This window comes from Vanellus vanellus, assembly GCF_965231255.1.
Source record: "Vanellus vanellus genome assembly, chromosome: 1".
NCBI lineage: Eukaryota > Metazoa > Chordata > Aves > Charadriiformes > Charadriidae > Vanellus > Vanellus vanellus.
This window is the reverse complement of record NC_138905.1, coordinates 75568286-75589413: the sequence shown is the minus strand read 5'-3', so window position 1 is coordinate 75589413 and position 21128 is coordinate 75568286. Positions and strand designations below refer to the sequence as shown.

The window sequence follows — 21128 nt, the reverse complement described above, 5'->3', positions numbered from 1 at the left end:
AAATAAAAGGTATAGATTTGATGCACGAATTTTCAGCTGAGGATTTTAGGCAGAGAATGAAATTAGCTCTTCTGGTCTTTAAAATCAGTGGCACGCTCAAGTTCACAAGGTGATTCTGCAGTCCAATCAGGAACAGGGAGAGCTAGGCCTGAAGTTTAAATTCCTTATCTACCAAATGGTAGAATGGAAAGATCCTCACATCTAGCGTAATCTCACTGGCTGCCATTGTCTGAATTATGTAAGAATTACTCTTTTTAAAACTCAGTTTACGTCAGATTTAACTCCCATTGATTTTTATCTTGTGCAACTAGAACTTTCATTCTGGTACAGCTCTGCCATGCCAAGTAAGAATGAAATTTACACTTCCTGGCTTAAATCAGATTTCCATTAGCTGCTCTACTAACAAAGCGGATAAGCTTTGCATAACAGTGAGCTCAGTGACAGCCGGGAAGTACTGTACTAAGTGGAATGAGAGCTTGTGCTCCGATATTGTCAGCATAAAGGCTCTTGACTATTCATTTTCGTTGGGATTTTTAGTATTTTTCCTTTGAGATCTCTCGAGCTAGGATTCTCCACCACTTTGCAAACTAGATCCAACTGCACTATGAGCTGCAGTATGAGCTGAATGTAAAATGTTGGTAGGTTTAAATAAAAGTGTTACACATTGGCAGGGCAACCTTCTATATGGAAAAATGCAATGAAGAATGAGTTGGGTTTTTTTTCTTCTCCTTAGAGCACTCTTTCCATTATGAGTCAAGGTGATTTTTTAGTAAGAAGTATCAGAGGCTGAAGCCTACAAATTTCTCCATTATGTCACACCAGTGGTCTACAAAACCATTTCAGATGGTCACTCTCAGATTAAATTCCAGGTTAGATCATTTGCCAAAAAGACTGCTCCCAATACAGCTGTCTATTCACCTATGAGCTAGCCTGGACCATCAGTGTCTCTCAGTCAATTTATGAAAGGTCTTTGTCTATTTAAAACACCACAGGGCTGAAATGAGACCAAAAAAACCACCAACCAACCAGCCAAAAAAAACCCTGAAATAAGCCAGTCCCCTTAAACAATGGGGAAAGCAATAAAAGACTAACATTCTTGATCTTCAGCTGAGAAGTCAGTTCATCCTGAAGAGAAAAAGGCTTCACAGGCTCAGGACTTTTTTTTCACAGAACTTTCTACCTTCTGGATTAGCTATCTTGGTTCAGTTTATCTTAGCACAAACATAACCTTACTTGCACCAGTGTAAAAGCGACACTGGACAATGGGGAAAAAAAAATGCTGGTTTGTCCTGGTTTGAGGTAAAACAACCAATTTTCTGTTCAGTAATTTTACTTTGCAGCTAAGACTCTTCTAACTAACTGAACTCTCTGAAATTAATGGCGCATTTTTAAGACAGTAGCCCGCTTCCAGAGTGGTAAGACCTGATTGTTTATAATTTATGCCAAGGAATGGTATGCAGCAAAGCTCTTGTTTATACCTATTGCTATAACAACCAAGGTCAGCTAATTTTGTTATATGTCCCATTGGAGGGTCAGAAGCAGAAAAGTGTAGTGGGGTCCCACCTTCAGGGAGGAGTGGACAGGACAGGTGACCCAAAACTGACCAATAGGGTATTCCGTCCCATCTGCCTCATGCTCAGTATAAAAGCTGAGGGATGAAAGAGTAAGCTCTCTTTCTTCAATGGCCAGTGTTGAGGAGGACTCTGTCCATTTGTTTGTCTTTGATCCCAACCTGTGCGTTCCTGAATTCAGGTCTGGAATTGAGTTCCCATCCATCGCTGAGTCTAGTCTGGGACTTTCCCAGTGCCTGCTAGTGACATGATTGTCATCCTGGGAGTTCGATATGCTTGTGTATATATTGTATATATTTCGTTATTTTCTTTTTATCATTATACTAATATTTTCATTAAAGTAGTTTAGTTTTCTTTTAAACTCATAAGTCTCTTTTCTCTCTCATCCTTCTCTCCCTGAAAAGAGATTGTCTGTAAAAGAAAGCATCTGTTGTTCATTTTAGTGGCCAGCCCAGCCCAAGCCATGACATGGCTGGACTATTTAGATTTGTGAAACTTCTTAAGCATAGTTAAATCTATGATAATATCTCTGTTGGGAATTAAGCTTATAACATACCCTGCTTGTTACTGAAATTAGAAAGTGTGGACTTTGGAAGAGTTCAAGCCAGTAGCCTGTAGGCAGGGTTAGCAGTCCCTGACCCAGCCATTTACCCAGGGCTCTTCAGACGCTTAAAAGTAAATAAAAATATCACACACTACCAGTTTCTGTGCAAGTCACCTTCTGTTTTGTTCTTTTTGTTTTCCCTCCCTTCCTTCCTCCAGAATCAGAGTGATTTAAATGTGAATCTAGGAACTAAAACGTACACTGAATAACTGCGGTATGGTTATCGCTTCAGGGTTCCTTAGCTCAGACATAGCCCTCTGTTGTTTGTTACATGCTGCTGGGAACACAACAGTGTTACTGCTCCTGCGCACACTGTTAAGGGTTTAACACCCAGGTTTCCACTGGAGCAGCGGCAGCTAAATTTCTCCCAGTTCAGATGAAGTGAGGTAAGACTGTAAGAATAAGAATTGTACAATCTTATACAGTAATGCTGTATAAGAACCAGAATCCTGTCTCTGATCGAGGCAAAGAGCAGATGGCTCGGGAAGAGGTCAGGAGTCAGACAACTTTACAGTCATTGCACTGATAGGGCACCCTCCTATCTTCCAGCTATCTACAGCTCTAATCTACTGGGTTGACCAGGTTTTCAGTCCCCGAGAAAATGTCCTCATACAGCTCACAGGCTGAAATGTGCCCTCAGCTTACAAAACAAAGAGTTTTAGTAGCCTATGATCCAGGCCTCTACATGATTTAGGGAGTCCAAAATGAATCACACATCACAGTGTGGCAACCCTTCACTAAGTCATTCTTAACTTTTCCTCATAAGACTAGTAAGGCTGAAGGTCAAGTTTTCACAGGTCCAGTGTTTGAGAGAGCTGTCAGAAGACCACATGGAGCCTTCCCTTCTGGTTTTATCACCTGACAGGGGCTGGTGACTTGAGCTCTTCGCTCATAGAACTGCTAGAGAAAATGTAAGCCAGCCTGCACTGCACAGCCCTTTGCCTGATCATTGATATTCGCTCCAAACAGGTTGGGACTTGGGCCAAAGTCTCCTCTGGTCTAAAGCTACTGACCTCACCAGCTTACTTCACAGAATACATTTGTACCTTCTACCATTGTGCCAACTGGCACCTATTGAGCTTTGCTACGAAGCTGAATAAAAGTGGTATTTTCCACTGTGGAATCCAGAGAAAGAAAATCTCAGTAACCCTTTATATTTTCAAAAGAGATCTTTCAACTCATCTCATATCTTCTGGTCCTGCTTATCTTCAGGGGTGGTTTAACACTGAAGTGGAAGAGCCCACTGTGTGGGCATATGCACATGCGTGTGTGTGTGTGTGTGTGTGTGTGTGTGCGCGCGCAGAGCAGGCAGGGCTGATGAGCAGTGGAGGACATATTGAGAGTGTGTTACAGTGTCAGGGCTGACAGGAAATATTACAGTGAGGAACAACACACTGGCCACACATAGCTAGGGCACTGCGAAAGGAGAGAGAGAAAGGACTGTGAAGATGCCAGGTAAATATCTTTTATCAGTCATCAATCGTGTCATGGTTTTGCCTGTGGATCCCACTGTCAAATCCTTCAACATTGCAGAAAAGCACTTGACCTCAGAGGCCTGAGTAGGGGTCTCTCTATGAGGTGTTCTAAGCAAGCTTTTTGTGGACTGTATTGGGGACTAGAAAAGGGAACATGAGGTTTCCTCTTTCCTTTGCAGGAGCAGTGCATGTCTGATTGTCTCTCTCGGCACAATTAAATTATACCCTTTCCTTTTGTGCTGCAACCATTTTTCTGTGATATCTAGCACAGCACATAGTACAGTTGCATCTTTCCCACCCATCTCAGCTGCTGTGCTTAAAGCTGGTGGAAACTGTTCTAACCAAGAAACACTGACCAACAGTGAGATCTTAAAATCAACTATTATTATGCTTTAAAGGAAGAAAATTATGCAGTAACACTGAAACAGGAAAGCCAGCTATTCTATTTTGGGGTGGGAAGCCCTAAAAATATATTGTCTCATCCAAAGACAATCATGAGGAAGCCCTGAAGAATATTCTCCATTGGACATATTGCTTGCTTGACCTTAATAGTTTACTACTAGAAGACTGCAACAAGTATAGCCTCAGAAGACTTGGCTATCTGTATCATTTAATTACTGTATTCCAATCAACCTCTCATGTTTATCAACAGACTTTTGGGCCAGCTTGACATTTTTACAGTCAAAAGAGCCCTCATTAAGATACCTGATCTCTTACTAAAAGTTAACTTTGTCCGGGAGAGCTTTAGCATACTATAAGCATGTTAAACAGTAGTATAACAGGTTGGCATGATTTCCTCTATCAGTACCTTTAAATGTCAATCTCTTCACAGAGGACAAAAAGCATTAGGGTCTAGAAATCCAAGCTTCCTACCTTAAATATTATTTAAAACAGTTTGTAATACTTCAAACTGATACATATGTTTCATTCCATATATTCATAGAATAAAATCTGAATAGAAATTTCTGTATTTATCATTGTCATGGTTTGGGCCAGACTGGCTGCTGATAGTTACCAATGGGATTTGTGAAGCTTTGCAGAAGGATGGACAGCACCTTATCACATAAAGTTGGCCGTGTCACGTGTGAACAGTAAAAATGATATTAATACTGTGACTAGATTATAAATATATTTAAATCTGTAAGTCTGCTCAGATATAAGATCATTACTTTTTCTTTTAAGTACAGAGACAAGGGTGAAGCCCCCAAAGTTATCCCAAAGGGAAAAAAAGTTGCTTTTGAGAAAAGCAGACTATTGTACCAGACTACTTGTAGCTCACCAAATTAACCAGAATAAAAAACAAGGGTTTTTTTTTAGAATTTTCTTTACAAAAGGCAAGGCACTGACATAGTATTTTTAGCATCAGTTTGTAAAACAATCAGCATTCTTTTTTTTCTTTAATTCTAATTTCTCATTTTTAATGCCCCTTCCCCACCTCCTTTTTTTTTTTTTTTGTTTTTACTATGGCTTCCTTACTAACAGATTATCTGTAAGATGCAAGGCTGAATGAATAAAGTTACTGCTGAAAAGTCCCCTCTTTCTCAAGTGTTAAACCTGAAACTGCATAGTTTTAGTTCTTTCAATCTAGCTGCGTCCAGAGAAAAATGATTTAATGTGACTTTAAAGCTGGATTTTGCATATATACACATAAGGAGAATATGAGGGAGCAGGAATGTCTAGACTCATGAAACTTGGGTCTGACAGCATGACTGCGTTATTCATGCTGCCTCATTAATGCACCTAACAAATGTATCTAATTTAAGAGGCTGGTTTTCCTAGGTGATAGATGGAGACAGATCTTTCAGATGGTAATTTGGGGATGTTTGCCTTTTACACTAATTATGAAGAGGCCAGTGCAATTCCACTGATGATAGAGAAAGCCTAGAAGGAGTAACCACCTATGTTAGTTACCTCAGTGGGCAATGAGAATTCCCCCTAAGCACCACCACGCTACAACCTTTACGCATATGAGTAAATGAGCGGAGACAGTCTTTTACTCTTAGTGTGTTCCGTAGGTTCAATAGTTGCCATTGGCGTGAAAGAAAAAAAAAAAAAATGGTGTTGTTCCACAGAATGTCAAGCTTCAAACATCTAAGTGAAAATTGCCAACTTGCTTCATTGATTTTAGCCAAGGAAATACATGGACAGTGAATAAGGCAGTTGTTTTAGTCTTTTAACTACCTCTACCCTCAGTAAGTGCTGGAATGCAAAAATCTCTTGAACTCAGTTTGCCTGTAACCATATTAGAAATCCCAGATCTGGTAATGGACCTCTGCTGAAGGCAGTGCTTAAGACATCTGGGTCCTTGAAATGTTTGTTTGTGTTATGCTTTGAGTGGAAAGAGAACAGTGAAAAGCAAAACCACTAGATAGTTAAAAAAAATTCCAAGAAACAGATGCGGGTCTTCTGAACTCACAAAATACTTCCTACATTTGCCAGTTACAAATTAAGCCTAACATGAAAAGCTTGAAAGTAGAAGGACTTATGACTTGCAAGAATTAAGAAGTAGGCTGGGGAAAAAAAAAAAAAAGGAATTCCAGGGTAATTTCAGCAAGAGGAGGGCTACCAGCTATTTTTTCTACTGCCTTTCATTAAGAAAGACTGCTTTGAGGCTGCACCTAAAGTGCCAGATGATGACTACAGCCGAATAGGTTTTACGTTCAGTGGTTAATCATACTGCTGACAGTAACTCCCAAACTATAGCAATCAACTCTAACAATGGATGCCTTTCCTGAACAAAAAGGGGAATATTCTCAAGGATACTTGACTTGCTTTTGAACAAAGACCCAAACCATTGAAAAGAAGGTTAAGAACCTCTGCTGGCAATCCTGTACTGCTGCAATATTACGCCACGTATCAGTGGACTGGACTAAGGCGCTGACTTGACTGGAGACTGAATGAGTTTCAGTACTCTGCAGTGCAAATCTGGTAAATCAAAGTTCACTGAAGGTAGTGCAAATATTCTAGACTCCACTGAGCTTTAAGACCTGTCAGATGACACAGAGACAAAGTCATTCACGCCTAGAGACCTTGTGGTCTTACAAATACCATTTCTTGTGCTCTGGAACTGGCAGCCTATCACTCAGCTGTGGGTCAATCAAAAGTGATCACACAGTATACAATATATGGTGTGGCACAGTAAACAGAAAAGGAGCCAGGAGCTGATTAACTGAAAAAAAGAAGGAATGAGAAAAATATCTCTTACCTGGTCAAGATTGTTGTAAAAATCTATACTGGCTGCACACAGGTATCTCCCAAGCAGAGTCGCATGGGTAGTAAAAATTGTGGCAACAGGAAGTTTCTGAGATCGTGACAGTATTAAACCAACTCCTGCCTGCCACTCATGGAAGTGAGCAATTATGTTGGGCTTGTCATCAAACTGACAGGAAAGCTGAAAATAATTAGAAAGGACATACATGAAACACATATTACCCTGCTCATCATCCCAGCCCCAGAAACCTTTTTTTTTTCATGCCTTCTTCTTGTGCTTGTTTTCTTTCATATGACAATGCAGTACAGTGTTTTAAGTGGTCATGTGTCTTGATTCTCATCAGCCCTAATCCTTAGTCCAAGAAGCGCATGTGCCTCACTAGTGCCTCAGAACAGTATCCTTCCTAGAGTGCTAGGGAGCTCTGGGAAGCACAGTCACTCTTGTTTCCTTTAACTTGCCCTTCTGCTGTTGAAACTCTTGTTTGGATAAGAAAATCATGAGCACCTATGACAGACAGATGATTCTGCAGATTAACAAAGTTTCCTCCCTTCAGGTAGGCTGTGATAGAGTGACATGTGAAGTCACAGTGCTATTATTAATTCTTTCCGTCCATCTATATTCCCCCCTAATTGCTGAGATATGACTTTACCGGCTTCGAGGACAGTTTGTGAGTGTGACAACTTGACTACTGTTGGAGAGAAGAAGGGAGTTTGAAATCCTACTTAAGGTAATTGAGAAGAAAAGACACTGCAGATTTCACATAGAGCAGCATTCCACCAGCACCCTGCATTCTCCCAGAAAAATATAGTTAAATGACCACTTTAGGTTTAAGTTTTAAATAAAAATTTGATCTACATCAGGTATCAATTTCCTTAAAATCATAGTTTTCAAAATGGAGAATAGGAATCACATTCCAAAGATTTTTTGCCCTGCTGACAAGGCTGAGGTTTGAAAATCTTTATAAAAACTGTACCTCTTTTAAAAACCAGGCTGTTAACGATCCAAAAATCACGGCATCGTTGGCTTCTCGGTCATGAAAAGGGATCCCTATGTTGCTGGCATCCCAGAATTCACCTTTCCACCTGTCCAGATTCCAAGCTGCTGATCCTATATCAAACAGCAAGACATATGGGCTGCCCTCTATCAGCCATCTTCCAAAAAAGACCTATGGGAAAGAGGCAAGGATGTAAGCAGAAAATATGAAAGTGAACATAAAGGCCAATTAGTATAACTATTTTCATCCACCAAATCTTAAGTACTTTACATATGGAATATGTGATCATAGTCCTACATACCCAGGATTTGTGGTTTTCCTTGCAAAATACACAGAGTAATACTGGACCAAAGACAGGTGTAAAAGGAAACTACAATCTTTAAGAACATTTTGTTTTAAAGACTTTCATTTTAGATTTTCATTGCAATGTTAACTTTTTTTTAATGAAAAAAAGCTTCAGAAGACTATACTTGGTTGAATAATGAGGTCTTACGATATTACTGAAGTATCTACGCTGTTTTTGTTCTTACTTCAAAATTATTATTTTCTTTCCGTCAGATTTGTCACCAATCTTTTGCCATTTATGTTAGAATATTGGTGATAGATTTTGTAGGACAGGTGCTTGGGAACTGTATCTACCATGACATTTCCTCATTCTGTCCAAGCAGCGCAGTTGATGCCCTTTGGTAGAGTGGAAGGATCAATCAGAAGGTGTAATAATACCTAAAACCCCATCAGCCTAAAAATACAGCTTTCTTCCTTTATCTGCATCGGTATAGTTAAACACCTCTAAGAGTATTTAGAAACCCACTGATATAACCTACCTGTCCAACCAGGAGAGTAGGCTGAACTGTCATAAGGCACCACAATACAGATTGTATCAGTCTGTACAGTCAAATTATTTCACATTAATTCTACCATCAAAATAGCTATAGCATCAGAGACCTATTAATTGGGAAGAATGAGGTACTATAGGGAGACTAGTGCAGTTTATACCCCATGCAAAAGAATCTTTTATGACGCTGTTCGAACTCTTTTCATTCACCAAGCTCTGGGACCTTGGGGATTGAACCCAGCCCTGACGCTAGTATGGGCTGAATACAGGTCAAGTCTTGAAAACAATGAGATGAAAGCTCTTAGATCTGTTTGCACAAAAAATACAGAGTGTAACAAAGACAGGTGTGTGAAGGAGGGTCAGCTCCTTCTGTACTTATTTCAGGCTATCCAGGTTTCTTATTCAGGAAAATGAGGCTAAAGAGCAGGCAGTTTGTGTGAACCCAGACTTCATTTAAATATGGAGTTCAGCTGTGGCAAGGAACACACCTGACCTGAGAAGTTTGGAAGCGTTCCTAGGTCCCCTGGTTTAAAGGGATCTTTTGTGATGCATAAGCAAAATCCAGACATAAATGCTAATAGGATAAGCACAGCTCCTGGAAACTAGAGCGTCTTTATTAGAGATCAAAGCTATACTTGACGTACCAGGGACAGATTTGCTGCTATATGTGAATACTCCAGCACCACAATGCACATGCTAGGCTGGCAGCGTTGGCTGATTAAATTGAATGTATTGTTGGAACAGCAAGTAGTGTACAGATATAACGTTGCAATTAACCTGCCCCACAAATCTTTAGCTTTTTTTCCAAATAAAGGAGTGTTACACAGCTTGCAGAGACATATCTTCGTAAGCAACAGAGGCAACAAGAAAATTTGATCAATCACTTATGAAAATTTGATTAGAAATAATGGCAGTTAGATTAAACCTTTTAGTTTGAACTTCAGCCTGAACAATGTGAGCATCACACAACGTTATTGTTCCCAACAGACACTTTCCCAAGCTGTGGCACTTATACACTCCAACAATATACTTCTACATAATATGCAATAGGACAGTGGATCCTAACAACAGCAGAACTGCTGTTACAAAGGGAGATAACACATTGGACTGCCACCAGCTGTGGCACTGGTAATAAGCTTATGAATTTCTACGTTAAAGTGTGTCATGCCCCTCAGCAACAGAAGCCTGTAAGAATGCTTCCTTGCTGCTGCCTCTCAATGCTTTTCACATCTGTCCAGCACACATTATAAGCAGACAATTTTTCCTCCCGCCAACTAGCATCTCTCTCTTAAAAAGAGTTGGAAAGGACCTTGAAGATCATCGAGTTCCAACCCCCTTGCCATAGACAGCAACACCTCCCACTAGACCAGGTTGCCCAAGGCCAGGACTCAATGCTGAATCAGTGTGAAGGTGAGTTCTAGATCTCTGATGAGGACTTTCAAGAAAGGAGGTCAGATTTAGCATGTGCTATCTTCCACTCATTTTCAGGTAATCAGTTTCCTCAAGGCTGCAGTTGCTTGCAGCTTAGTAGCTTTCCCATCAGCACAGCAGATTCCATTCCTTTCAGCAGATCACCCTTATAGGAAGAAGTTTATTCCTAGTTTATTGTTGGAGAAACAGTCACAGAGAGGCTATGAGGTTTGTCTGAGATCACAAAGAAAACACTGGTTAAAAATTGTGTAGGAAACACGGATGAACTCATTCCTTGTGCTGTGGTTTAACCTCTCTTCCTAGGGAAGAGACACATAGTTGCATCGATGCGCCAAAGCAGATTCTTTGTCGGTGGGGTGGTTTTCTTAAGTTCACCTGTGGTCTGTCCCTTGCTGGCTTTCAACTCAAAATAATGCTACATAAGAAAAATTGAGAGCTAGTGGAATGCTTTTCTCTCTCCAGTACAAGAGCATCAAATGTAATGTAAGTGTTCAGTCAAAGTAAGGTTATATTATATCTACTAAAATCTCACTGTATTTAGATACTGGATAAATAAGTCATTAATCCAATTAAGTAGACTTGCAGATAAATGACCGTTAAAACCTGTAATTGGATAAACTGATTCTTCCTCAAAAAGAACCTTTAATGAATTGACTCTGCCATTCTAACAGTGGATTCTGAGCCTTTCCTATTGTGACATTGACCAGGACTGCTGTGTCAAGTGGAACGGCAAGAGCATTAACCGAAACTGTAATCTCCTCAGAGTCAGCTTTGTTGCCCTGGGAAGCAGTAGCACATCTCATTTACCTGACACCCTTGGCTTTTCATGGTGTCCATTGCCTTCTTAACCGCAGGGTTTGGAGGCTCACATGCTTCCACCTGAGTCTTCACATTGTGCTCAAAATAGGGACCAACCAGAAAATAGTTTTCACCCCATTCATCTGCTGTAATTTTCGCTTTTGTCTGGATCACAGTGTAAATGCCTCCCACTGCAAAAGAAAATCACAAAGAACGAAAAGGAGAAAGGGGTACAGGCCACAAAGCTCTGCAATAAGCTCAAACCCACTGGTGGATCAGACACACCTCTAGTTAAATGACTTCACATATTCAGATTTTAAGCGAAACTCAGACTCTATCAAATAAATAGAAGTTCAGTCTCTTAAATGGAATCAAAGCTTCACCGTTCACTTTAAGAGTATGCACTTCTAGCAGACCATGTGTAATTCTAAAATGACAATTTAATGCTTTGCTTACTCCTGGGTGACTGCATATGGTTTCCCTCAATTTCTCCTCAAATCTCAAATGGATGCTTTCTATCCTTAACTTTATTTTTATCTAGTCTGTGATTTTTTTAAATTTCTTTTAGATGGTCAAAGTCACACCACGAATGTTCAACTAATATATTATTTCATTCTTATGTTATTACCCACTTTTTGGAACTTGAAATTTTTACATTCAGATTGTGGGATTCAAATTCTAGGGCTCATGCTTCCACCCTCTCATGCCTAATCTTGGTTCTACTGCTCCTCAAGTATAGCCTTCTGCTTTTTTATTGCAGCAGATATAGTTTTCAAACATATTTTTTGTGATGTGGAAATATATGTGGTGAGAACTGAGCTGGCACTTCCAGCTTGTTTTACACAGATCACTGAGAGAAGTTGAGGGACATTGACTACTAACTATAAAAATGGATTTAAATCAATATCCTCAAAGCAAAAGGTGTCATGTCCCATCACTATTCTGATGAGTTGTTAAAGTTGGAAGGAACGTAGCCTGCACTCCCAATATAAACATCTGCAGTAACCTTCCACCAAAATATTGTTCATTTTAAAAATAAACACAACATAAAATGTATAAGAGAATGTGACAACAACATCTCCTGACGAGTCAGTACAGATCTACCTAGTCTCGCACATTGTATGCAAAATTCACTTGGCTGCTCTTCCTCACAGTTTTCCATAGCCAGCCCCATAATTCATGCATTAGCAGGGCAGCCTTGCAAAGCCCCCTTTGCCACAGGACCCACGGTGCAAGGCAGTGGGCATTCCACCACCACAAACTTGGAAGAACAGCAGCACATGCTTAAATCCAGCAAATGGAAGCAAAGGCAAGGCAAAAGAAAATCAGACACTAGGTAGCTGCTGTACATCAGTGACAAATTTAGCATAGCTCCAGTGATTTTAAAGCATGGTAAGATAAATGAAGCTCAACAGGCACAAGCAAACAACAAAGGAAGTAACAGGAAGAGAATTAGTGTTCCTACTTAAAAATATCAACCTCCACTGAATTTGAAAACATTTAGTAATAGCCCAGACAAGAAGGCTGTGCTATGCCTTTCAGCAGTGACATCAAAATTACATAAGAAGTCAGCACTGCAAGTTGGCAATGACTGATAGCAGGTACTCCAGACTTACTTTTTAAAAGGTACTGGGGCATCCAGAGGTGCCAATGCACTGCACGCAACTGCATATAGTAAGAATCTTCAGAAATTATCTGATTCTCCTTAAAAATCTGCAGCAAATGACCACCATTTACAGTAGAGCAGCTGAAGTTGCTCAGCATTTTGGGAGATTAGTTCCCAGATTAATTAACCTGTATCACCTAACAACTCCAGAAAGCCTTCTGCCAAGCCTGGTACCTTGCAGCCCTGAGGAACTAAACAACAGTGCTATGTTTTTAATTGTGCTCCTAGAAAAGAAACCATGCACTTAAAATCCTTTTCTTTAGCAATAGCCTCTTTGTTTTGAATGCTTGAAGGTTCCCTAGCCCTACTATTTTTATGTCAAGATGTCTCAGGCTTCTAGATATTTTAAAGAAGGTATTTTAAAGAAAAACAAATGCAGTTCCAATCTCCCAGCTTCGTAAGTGGAATTATTACAATAAAGTATTGCCCTACGTAGTAATTAAAGTCCTAAGAAGACACGAATCTTACAGGTATACGTTCCTAAATCAAGCTCACAGTTCAAGAGTTTCATATCATATAGACATGGAACTGCAGAAGGAAATCTGTGCGCAAGACTCTTCTTCTACACCTCATTAAGACCAGAAAGCTAAGAAACTAAATTATAGTCACCATATTCTACCATGGCTGCTCTGGACAGGGATTTAGAGAAATCTTAGGTAAGCGACACTATATATTCCCTCCAAGTTCCTCTGCTCACAAGCTGAGAGAGACTACTTGAATAGCTTGGATTCAGATAAATATATCATTTTAATTATATGAGACAAGTCAGAATGTTCAACCCATAAAGCGATGCAGTAACGATGACATGTCTGTTCTTATGGGGTGGTAAGTACGTGATATGAGCATAAAGCACTGCAAACCAACATGGATAAATAAGGGGGATGGTAGAAATCTTAGTCATGAAACTAGTTGGTTTTAACTGGCAGAAATACTGAGCTTACAATAAGGAAAGATTTTTGTGCAAAGCAGCCTGGTGACCCCACAAAAAGAGAAAGTATCTACCTCCAAGATGAAAGATACTAAATAAGGTGTTAGATATAGCTGCATATGACTAGAGTGGTGCAAAGGTCTTAACCCACTATCACAAGAGTGGAGATCAGCCTCTTTCACACTGCAAGGCGTTCAACATTGGGATCAGCAGGGTAGCTGAGTTTCCACAGCTATTAATTTTAAGCTTAATAAGAAAGCTGCAGCTCAGGAGCTGAATAGAGCCTGGAACTTTGTTTTGTATAGCCAACAGCCGAGTGTTTCTTTTCACCAGGTTTTGCTTAGGATCATTATGTGTCCTAAAGCTTGCCCTGCCCAAGATGTACGAAAGGCCTGTTCCAAGGGAAAGAGTGGAGAGTATGCTGTGCTCTGCCATCATAATCTTTTGCACAGCGAGGTAAAAAACATTTCAGGGCACTGACTTGCCTGAAATGCAATGAAAAGTACTTAGGATAAAACCAAAAAAGTACATTTTACAGATTGTGAACACTCTTCAGAAGATAGCTGTGATAAGAGCTCTGGGTTACCTGGTCCCCAAACTTGCTTTTGTCTTCTCCGTTACTGTGGAAATATGACTCACAAAGCATGTCTTTGCATAAGCTTCAATTGACAGGGGACGGAAAGTGTGCAAGTGAAACTATGTATGTGGAAAGTGTTGGGTATAACTTAAAAAAGGACACCTTAAGAAGAACAGAGCGATGTCTAGAATAATGTATTGACTTTTGAAATTACACTTTTCCATAGCTAATTTAAGGAATACCTTATATATCATTAAAAGATAGCTTATATCTGCTCAGTTACTTTGAATTCCCTGGAAACATCTGTGCCAGTAAGCAATGCTTTACATATCCTACTGACTAATAGAGTAAGGGTTTACATATTCACTTGGAGCCTAACAGAATTTGCAAATTACTTCTAGCAATTTAGTAAACCTCCTTATTCTTCTCAAATATGATGTTTTAAAGTCATATTATAAACAGAAAACTTTTCCAAACAACAGGGATGTACCAAAATCCCATGATGTTGCAAGTTTCTGTATGCAGCCTCTGAAGTTTTGTACTTTGAAACAGGTTTTAAAACAAACAATAAAGGACAAAATGAGAAATAGATGCAGAATTAGGAGAGAACAGATTCAGAGAATTGGTTTGGATCATCACAAACATGAGGAATTAGCAGTAAAATATGGATACAAGGCTAGTGTAGTGTTCTGATCTCCACCAAAAAGTTTTATTAAAATATTTTAAGTTTTAATCATTTTTAAATGTCCTTGAGTGAAAAATACTTTTATTATTTCTTTTTAAAACACGTTTTTACCTTTTTCACCAGAATAAAGGAAATCAAGTTAAAAAGGAAATTAACAATTAATCTTTTTTCCTTTTCATTCTTCCTCTTTTTGCAGGGAAAAAATAAGCTGGTATGGAAAGGGGAACTAAAATGTTTGGGAAAGGTTTTTGTTCTTTTAATAGAAGTTTGACTTTTCTTTTTTTAGTGACCTCTTTAAAAAATTAATTAAAAGATTAAAACAAAATATTTTCTCAGAAAATTTCATGGAATTGTTTTTAAAAGCTTGAATGTTTTCATATACGTTACCACTACTATGAATTTTTCTGCGTGCTATCTACATCACTGCAGTCATTTTCCTCTTTCCTCATGTCAAGTCCTGGTGCATTATTTCTTTTGTGTATTTAAAATCCAAGGAGCAATTAGAGTCCTCCAGCATAGACATCAGAACTATCTAAATAAATAAAAAGTCTGTGAGTCAAGAACAGTCTCCTGATATTATATCACTACTGAGGACAACATTAGGCAGAAGTGGAGATCTAACTATGCAACTGGAGACCTTTGTGCAAGTTCTAATATATAGATGTGCTCTTTCTGCCACAAGCTGTTACATGGAAAGATGCATTGGCAATGCTTTTTGTCACCTGATGAAGAAGTGTTCACAACTTCCAGGATTACACAGAAATTGCACTGAAAAAAATGTCTTCTGAAGGTGTGACCCTTTGAGCATGGAATTGCCAAAGCTTCTCCAAACTGCCAGAGATAGCCACCATTCATTTCACTTGCTCTCCCACCCAGCCCACACTGCAGAAGGACAGAGGCAAGGAGCAGCAGCAACCAAAAAGAATGGAGAGTGATAGGAAGTGAAGCTATGCGTGTCAGACATAGATAAGTGGAGACTGTCACTGACCGGTGCAGGAGCCCTTCCACACACACCTTTGCTATACAGAGACAGAGGATTAGGGTGCTCCCGGTGCTCTTCAGCTTCGTTGCTATGGCCTGAGCGGACCACTCTGAAAGCACTAAAGCTTTCCAGAGGACCATGGCTGCCACAGAATCCAAGAAAGCGGTGGGACCCAGGTTCAGGATTCAAGTTGACTCTACTGCCACAATTACTAGTTACATCAACTATCCTTTCATGCCTTCCCCTCAGAATGTATCTTTGATCTATAGAGATGTGATGCAATTGGCCTTGAACTTTTTTTTTTTTTTTCTAATGTTTAGTTGGAATTTTATTTATCGATTGCCTGTTGAGATATCTGGGGACCATTTTTAGAGTAACGTTGTAAAACACGTCAAGTGAAAAAAAACACAGCACCTTCAGATAGCAGAGGTTTTTCATGTATTTTTGGCTACATTTGTGGCCAGGACTTATCAGAAGATAGAAGTTCTCTAAATTCTGTTAAATTTTGGCATTCCTAACACATTCTGAAATAATACTGAAACACTGAAATTTATGACAGATGTCCACAATACAGAAACTATTTCTGTGTGCATCACCCCCAATGCACAAGATTTCATTTGAGATTGATTTGACGTTGACATACCACCCCACTCTAGAAATGCACAGAGCTTTCATGTTGTGCTTATGCCAGCTTTATGCCAGCACATCCCCACTCCCCAAAGTGTGTTAGTTCACGTGTGTCATAGATTACACCATTTACCTTCTGCCAAAGAACTTTCTTCATGGAAGGACATTTAATGCAGAGGGGGTGAAAAGCTGGTCTTACTGACTTCAGTGGATTCAGTGTTTAATTTCCAAGAGTCAAGATTTTCACCAGAGAAACTGTACACAGAGATCCACTCCAGAGAGAACTGAACCAAGGTTTGTTTTTAGCAGAATCTTCATTCCAATAGGGATGGAAAAAGATATTAAGGATTCATCTACCAGTGACTCTTGAGCTAATCTGTTCACAGCTGAATGATGATACAAACTGGCTGTTTGCCCAGCATTTTTAAGTATTCTTCTATTTTCTGTCTAAAAGCTGTTAGTATTACAGCAGGAGATATTAATCTAAATATTACTGGAATGATTTTAAAGACATCTTTATAGAGCACAGACCAGATCTTGAACATTCTCGGCCCTTCTCATTAATGTATCAGAAAACCCACTAAACTACAGCTAACTGTTATTGTAACTTACAGAATTAGACTGCCCCTATACCCAGATTAAATGCTTAAATTTTCAATAGGAAAAAGGGACTGCCGCCATTATTCCTGCAATGGCCTTTGGCTGCTCCCTGTTGACAATTTCCATCTGTGGGGTTTCGGACACAAGATCTACATAGCTTGTAGCCACTTGGTTTGTGCTCCTGTCTTTTTTATTGGTCTTCGTGTTACAGGGGAAGAAAAGCAGTCTTCCTTTCTAACATGCACAGAGATATAACCAGCCCTGGCTTTACTGGAGCACGGTGGCCAGGAGAGAAGGGGAAAGGTGGAAAATGCTGGGCTTCCTCAAGATTACCACCAGATCATGTGGCACTGCAGTGCACTGGGACCCCCTTTCTGCCACAGACACACAGTAGATCCACTTCACATTATGTGTCTTGCCCATCAGCGAAGAGTTAAATAAAGTGAGGAAAATCTTGCAAAACGAACTAAATTTTTCTAATTTCTTTGGCAGAGGACTTTCAACACCAGATGATTTCAATGTTGTGCTCGGTTTAGATGGCAAGTTCCTTTTCACAGGGAGAGTGACATTGGCAAATGAGCCTTTTTTATTTCTCATTCTCTCCTTCAGCTATTGTGTCTTTCCTTGATCCAGACAAAGAAAAGGAGAAAGAAGATTTGCTGGTGTTTTCCAACATATATGTCAGACATTGCCACTTAGCACAGGCAGTGGCCAGGACAGAGAATATAAAAAGAAGTAGAGAAGTAGAAAGCTCTGCCTAGTTAGAGCATGTGTTAAAATGATCTAGAGTTAAAAAAAAAAAAAAAAAGAAAAGAAAAAAAAAGAGAACTCCACTGTGCCAGCTGCTGAGAAAGAAGTGATGAGACTCTGGAAATAATGGATACTTGTAGATCTCTGAGCACTGAATTCGTACAACTGATTTGTCCTTCCCTACAGCCGCATCTCATGCCTCAGTACCAATCAGCACCATCTCCTGCTCAGGGAAATCCCAGTAAACGCTTGATCCCTATGGGCAGCCGGCCACATGAAGATCCTCTCACAATACGTAATCAGACGTGCTCCAATTTGCAGGACCCCTTCATCAACCTCAACCTCTGAAGGAGAATATATCTGAGAGATTCAGAAAACATCTCAGGACCTGTAAAGTGCACTGTTTAAAGGTGTGGGAATAGACAGCCATCCGTGAACTCTGGTAGTATGTTCCTCACAGGGAAGAAGACATTCGGCCTTATTGTCACTGTCACAGAGAATCGGAGGAACAACTAAGCAGCAGCATGGTTCAAGGAGAAAATGAACCCATAACCAAGCACCTAGTGATGCAAATAAAATTAATGCAAAGACTTGAACTCTTTCCTGTAGCTTTGCACCACTTTTACCAGTGCAAGGCAGCTTCATGCTGATCTACCCTGCCACACCTTCGCACTGCCAGAAAGGAAGGAAGAAACCTTCATGTTAAATGCTCAGAATTAGCTTGTCAGACAATAAACCCAGCTAATGCTTATCCTTCCCTCTATATTAGGAATATATGTAGCAGCATTAAAACTAAAACACTAAACCGCATAGCAGTACTAAATCTATGTGGGGTCAGCCTACTTAATCAAATAAACAGTTCTTCCTTCTGCTAAGGAGTCAGGAAAAATACACCGTAAGCTATTATTTCCTGAGCCTATGTATCTTCTGTGATAATTCTCCCCTGTTTGTTGGCTACTTTCTCTCCCAAGAAACATGGCACCTTAACATTTTCCAAGAAGTGTTTATGAAAGATAGGTCACCAGGGAACAGTATCTCACAACATGACTTAGACATTCAATTGCCTGGAAGATATAGAAAAAACACTTCAGTATCAAGAATTTACCAGAAAAATACACTGAAATAAGCTTATTAAAGAATTTTTGCACAAATGTTTCCAGTCAAGATTGGTTTAAAGAAACTTTGCACAGAGATCCGATTCTAATGAAGAAATTGTTTGTCGTGAGTAGTTCAGTCAGCCCTATTTGAATATATGGGTTTGGTTAAGTGGTGTAATTAACAGCACCTTATTTTTAAACTAACTGAATAAATATTCACTCTTATAAATATTCATTCTCTCATAAAATGCAAGAATAATAAATTTTAGCTGTTTAGTCAGTTGATTTGGCTTTGGAGAAATTAACAAGAGCTATATGGATGATTAAATGATTCACTGCATTTTGTACATACACAGACAGATAAATCTAATTGTGTTCTACTCTTTCTTAAAAATATTGTGTGATATCTATAACCAGGGGGTCCAGATGACTCAGAAAATATACATACTATGGAGTTCAGAGATGTTAGCGAGAACACCTGAATTTGCTAGATTTCTGCTGCCATCTGCTTGCCAGTGCCTTACTTACTATGCGCACTGCAAAATTAAATGCTGCATGCTCCAAGTTCTGATAGCAGTAAATTAACTCAAAAAGCTTGACTGAAGCTACTGGAAAATAAGCCCACAAGGATTTGAAGTGCAAAAGCTACTCTGTACTACCTCTGGGTATCGATACTCCTCACCACCCTAAAAAGAGCAATGTAAAATTGCACTGCAGTGCGGATTAAATACCAGAAGCTATCACAGAGTAGTAATTCCAGTTTCATCATGGGTATAAACCCTAGCACTGCCTGTTCCTCTCACACACGTTTCCCCTTTAGAGTTAAAATCTTAACAGATTACAGATCCCCTCTCCCGACTAATCTCTCTATTTATCTGCCAGGACAATAAGACACGAGGTCAATCATTTACTCATACTAACTCACTTTTGTGGCAAAAATGGAGCCTGTTCCCCCTTGATGAACTACATGTAGTGAAGGAGAATGATTTGAGGAGTGAATTAGAAATGGAGGCAGAGAGATCTTTGCATAACAAGCAGCGTGCACTTTGTCTGACAAGTTCTGTGCAGTGAACAGATTTTGAATCTGTACACACGCACAAAGCATGAAGTCCCTGTCTGGCACCACCTGTGTTTGCAAAGACCAGTCCAAAAGGGTTTCAGCTGGCATAAAGACTAGTGGTCATTGACATCTGGTTTTTGTTCAGTGGCTTCAATGCAACTATGTTTATTTATACCTGTTTCAAAGTTGACCTCATCTCTACACTGCTATAGAAGGCTAAGGGAGAACGCTGAACGGCTCTGAATCAGATGTCTGTTTTACAGCTCATTTTCACGTACTACATTCCCAAGTGAATTTGCACGGAAGGTAAAATATAAATATGTGCAAAGCAACATCTATATATCCATACATCTGCACACCGAGGCATAACACTTAAATGTTTGTTTAAACAACCTATCCCTGGTGGTGAAACATGTAAAGACACACAGACATCCTAACTATATGCTTATCCCACACAAGCACAGGCAGATGCAGCCCACACACAGCATGCACGATTACACATGGATGCCACATATACTCCTTCCAATACAACAGTTCTGCAGCCCACTTTTCTCCAAGCTCCCCTTTATGCCTTTCTTGTCCAAATCCTTCATGCCTCCCTCCACTCCCATGAAAACAGCAATACCAACTCCTAAGAGTGTTGTACAAACCTTTGTTGGTAACTTCCCAAGAAACTTCAAAGAGCAACAAATCTTCCACTGGTAGGTCTTCATCCTCCCACTGAGGAAGCCCGTTAAGAGAAGTCATGGACAGCGATCTAGCCAGTGGCATTTTCTTCAGCCCTCGAACACTCACCACGCAGGCCACAACAGTTAGCAAATGTCCAGTTAATGTGGCAGTTCTCCGCAGTTCTGGTTTGAGCAATCTGCTGGTCTGCTGGGCCCCAAGAAGAAAATTATTCAGATAGCTGGCAGCTAATGGGTTTAAACTGTCTGACCACCAGCATTAAATTGGCTCAGTGAAATCCTCAGGGCTTGAGAAGCAGCTGCTGGTAAAGGTAAGAATTTAAGACTGACCTGAGAAAGGTCTTGACTGTTTTGGGGCCAGGGCTCTCTTTTTCTTCTCTTAGAGGGAGGTAAAAAATGGTTTTGAGCCCCTCAGCCACAGCATTCAGTATCTACCACCTCAGGGACAACTGAAACTCAACAGTTGTAAATTCAGCACTGCCCTGAGCAAACTCCAGCAGAGAGGACACTTCGAGTTCACCACCTGATTTGAGTCCGGCCCCTGAATCCTC

General features: G+C 39.9%; 1 protein-coding gene across 1 annotated transcript in view; it reads right to left on the bottom strand.

Moving 5' to 3' along the window:
- GYS2 (glycogen synthase 2) overlaps positions 1–20788 on the bottom strand; it is a 46149-nt gene extending 25361 nt beyond the window's left edge. Inside the window, exons 1-4 of the mRNA XM_082495987.1 lie at positions 20542–20788; positions 10929–11110; positions 7835–8026; positions 6856–7041 (exon numbers count right to left, since the gene is read on the bottom strand). Coding sequence (XP_082352113.1) covers positions 6856–7041; positions 7835–8026; positions 10929–11110; positions 20542–20662 — 681 coding nt within the window. The 5' untranslated portion in view covers positions 20663–20788. The remainder of the gene's footprint in view (positions 1–6855; positions 7042–7834; positions 8027–10928; positions 11111–20541) is intronic.
- Between the last annotated feature and the right edge of the window lie 340 nt (positions 20789–21128).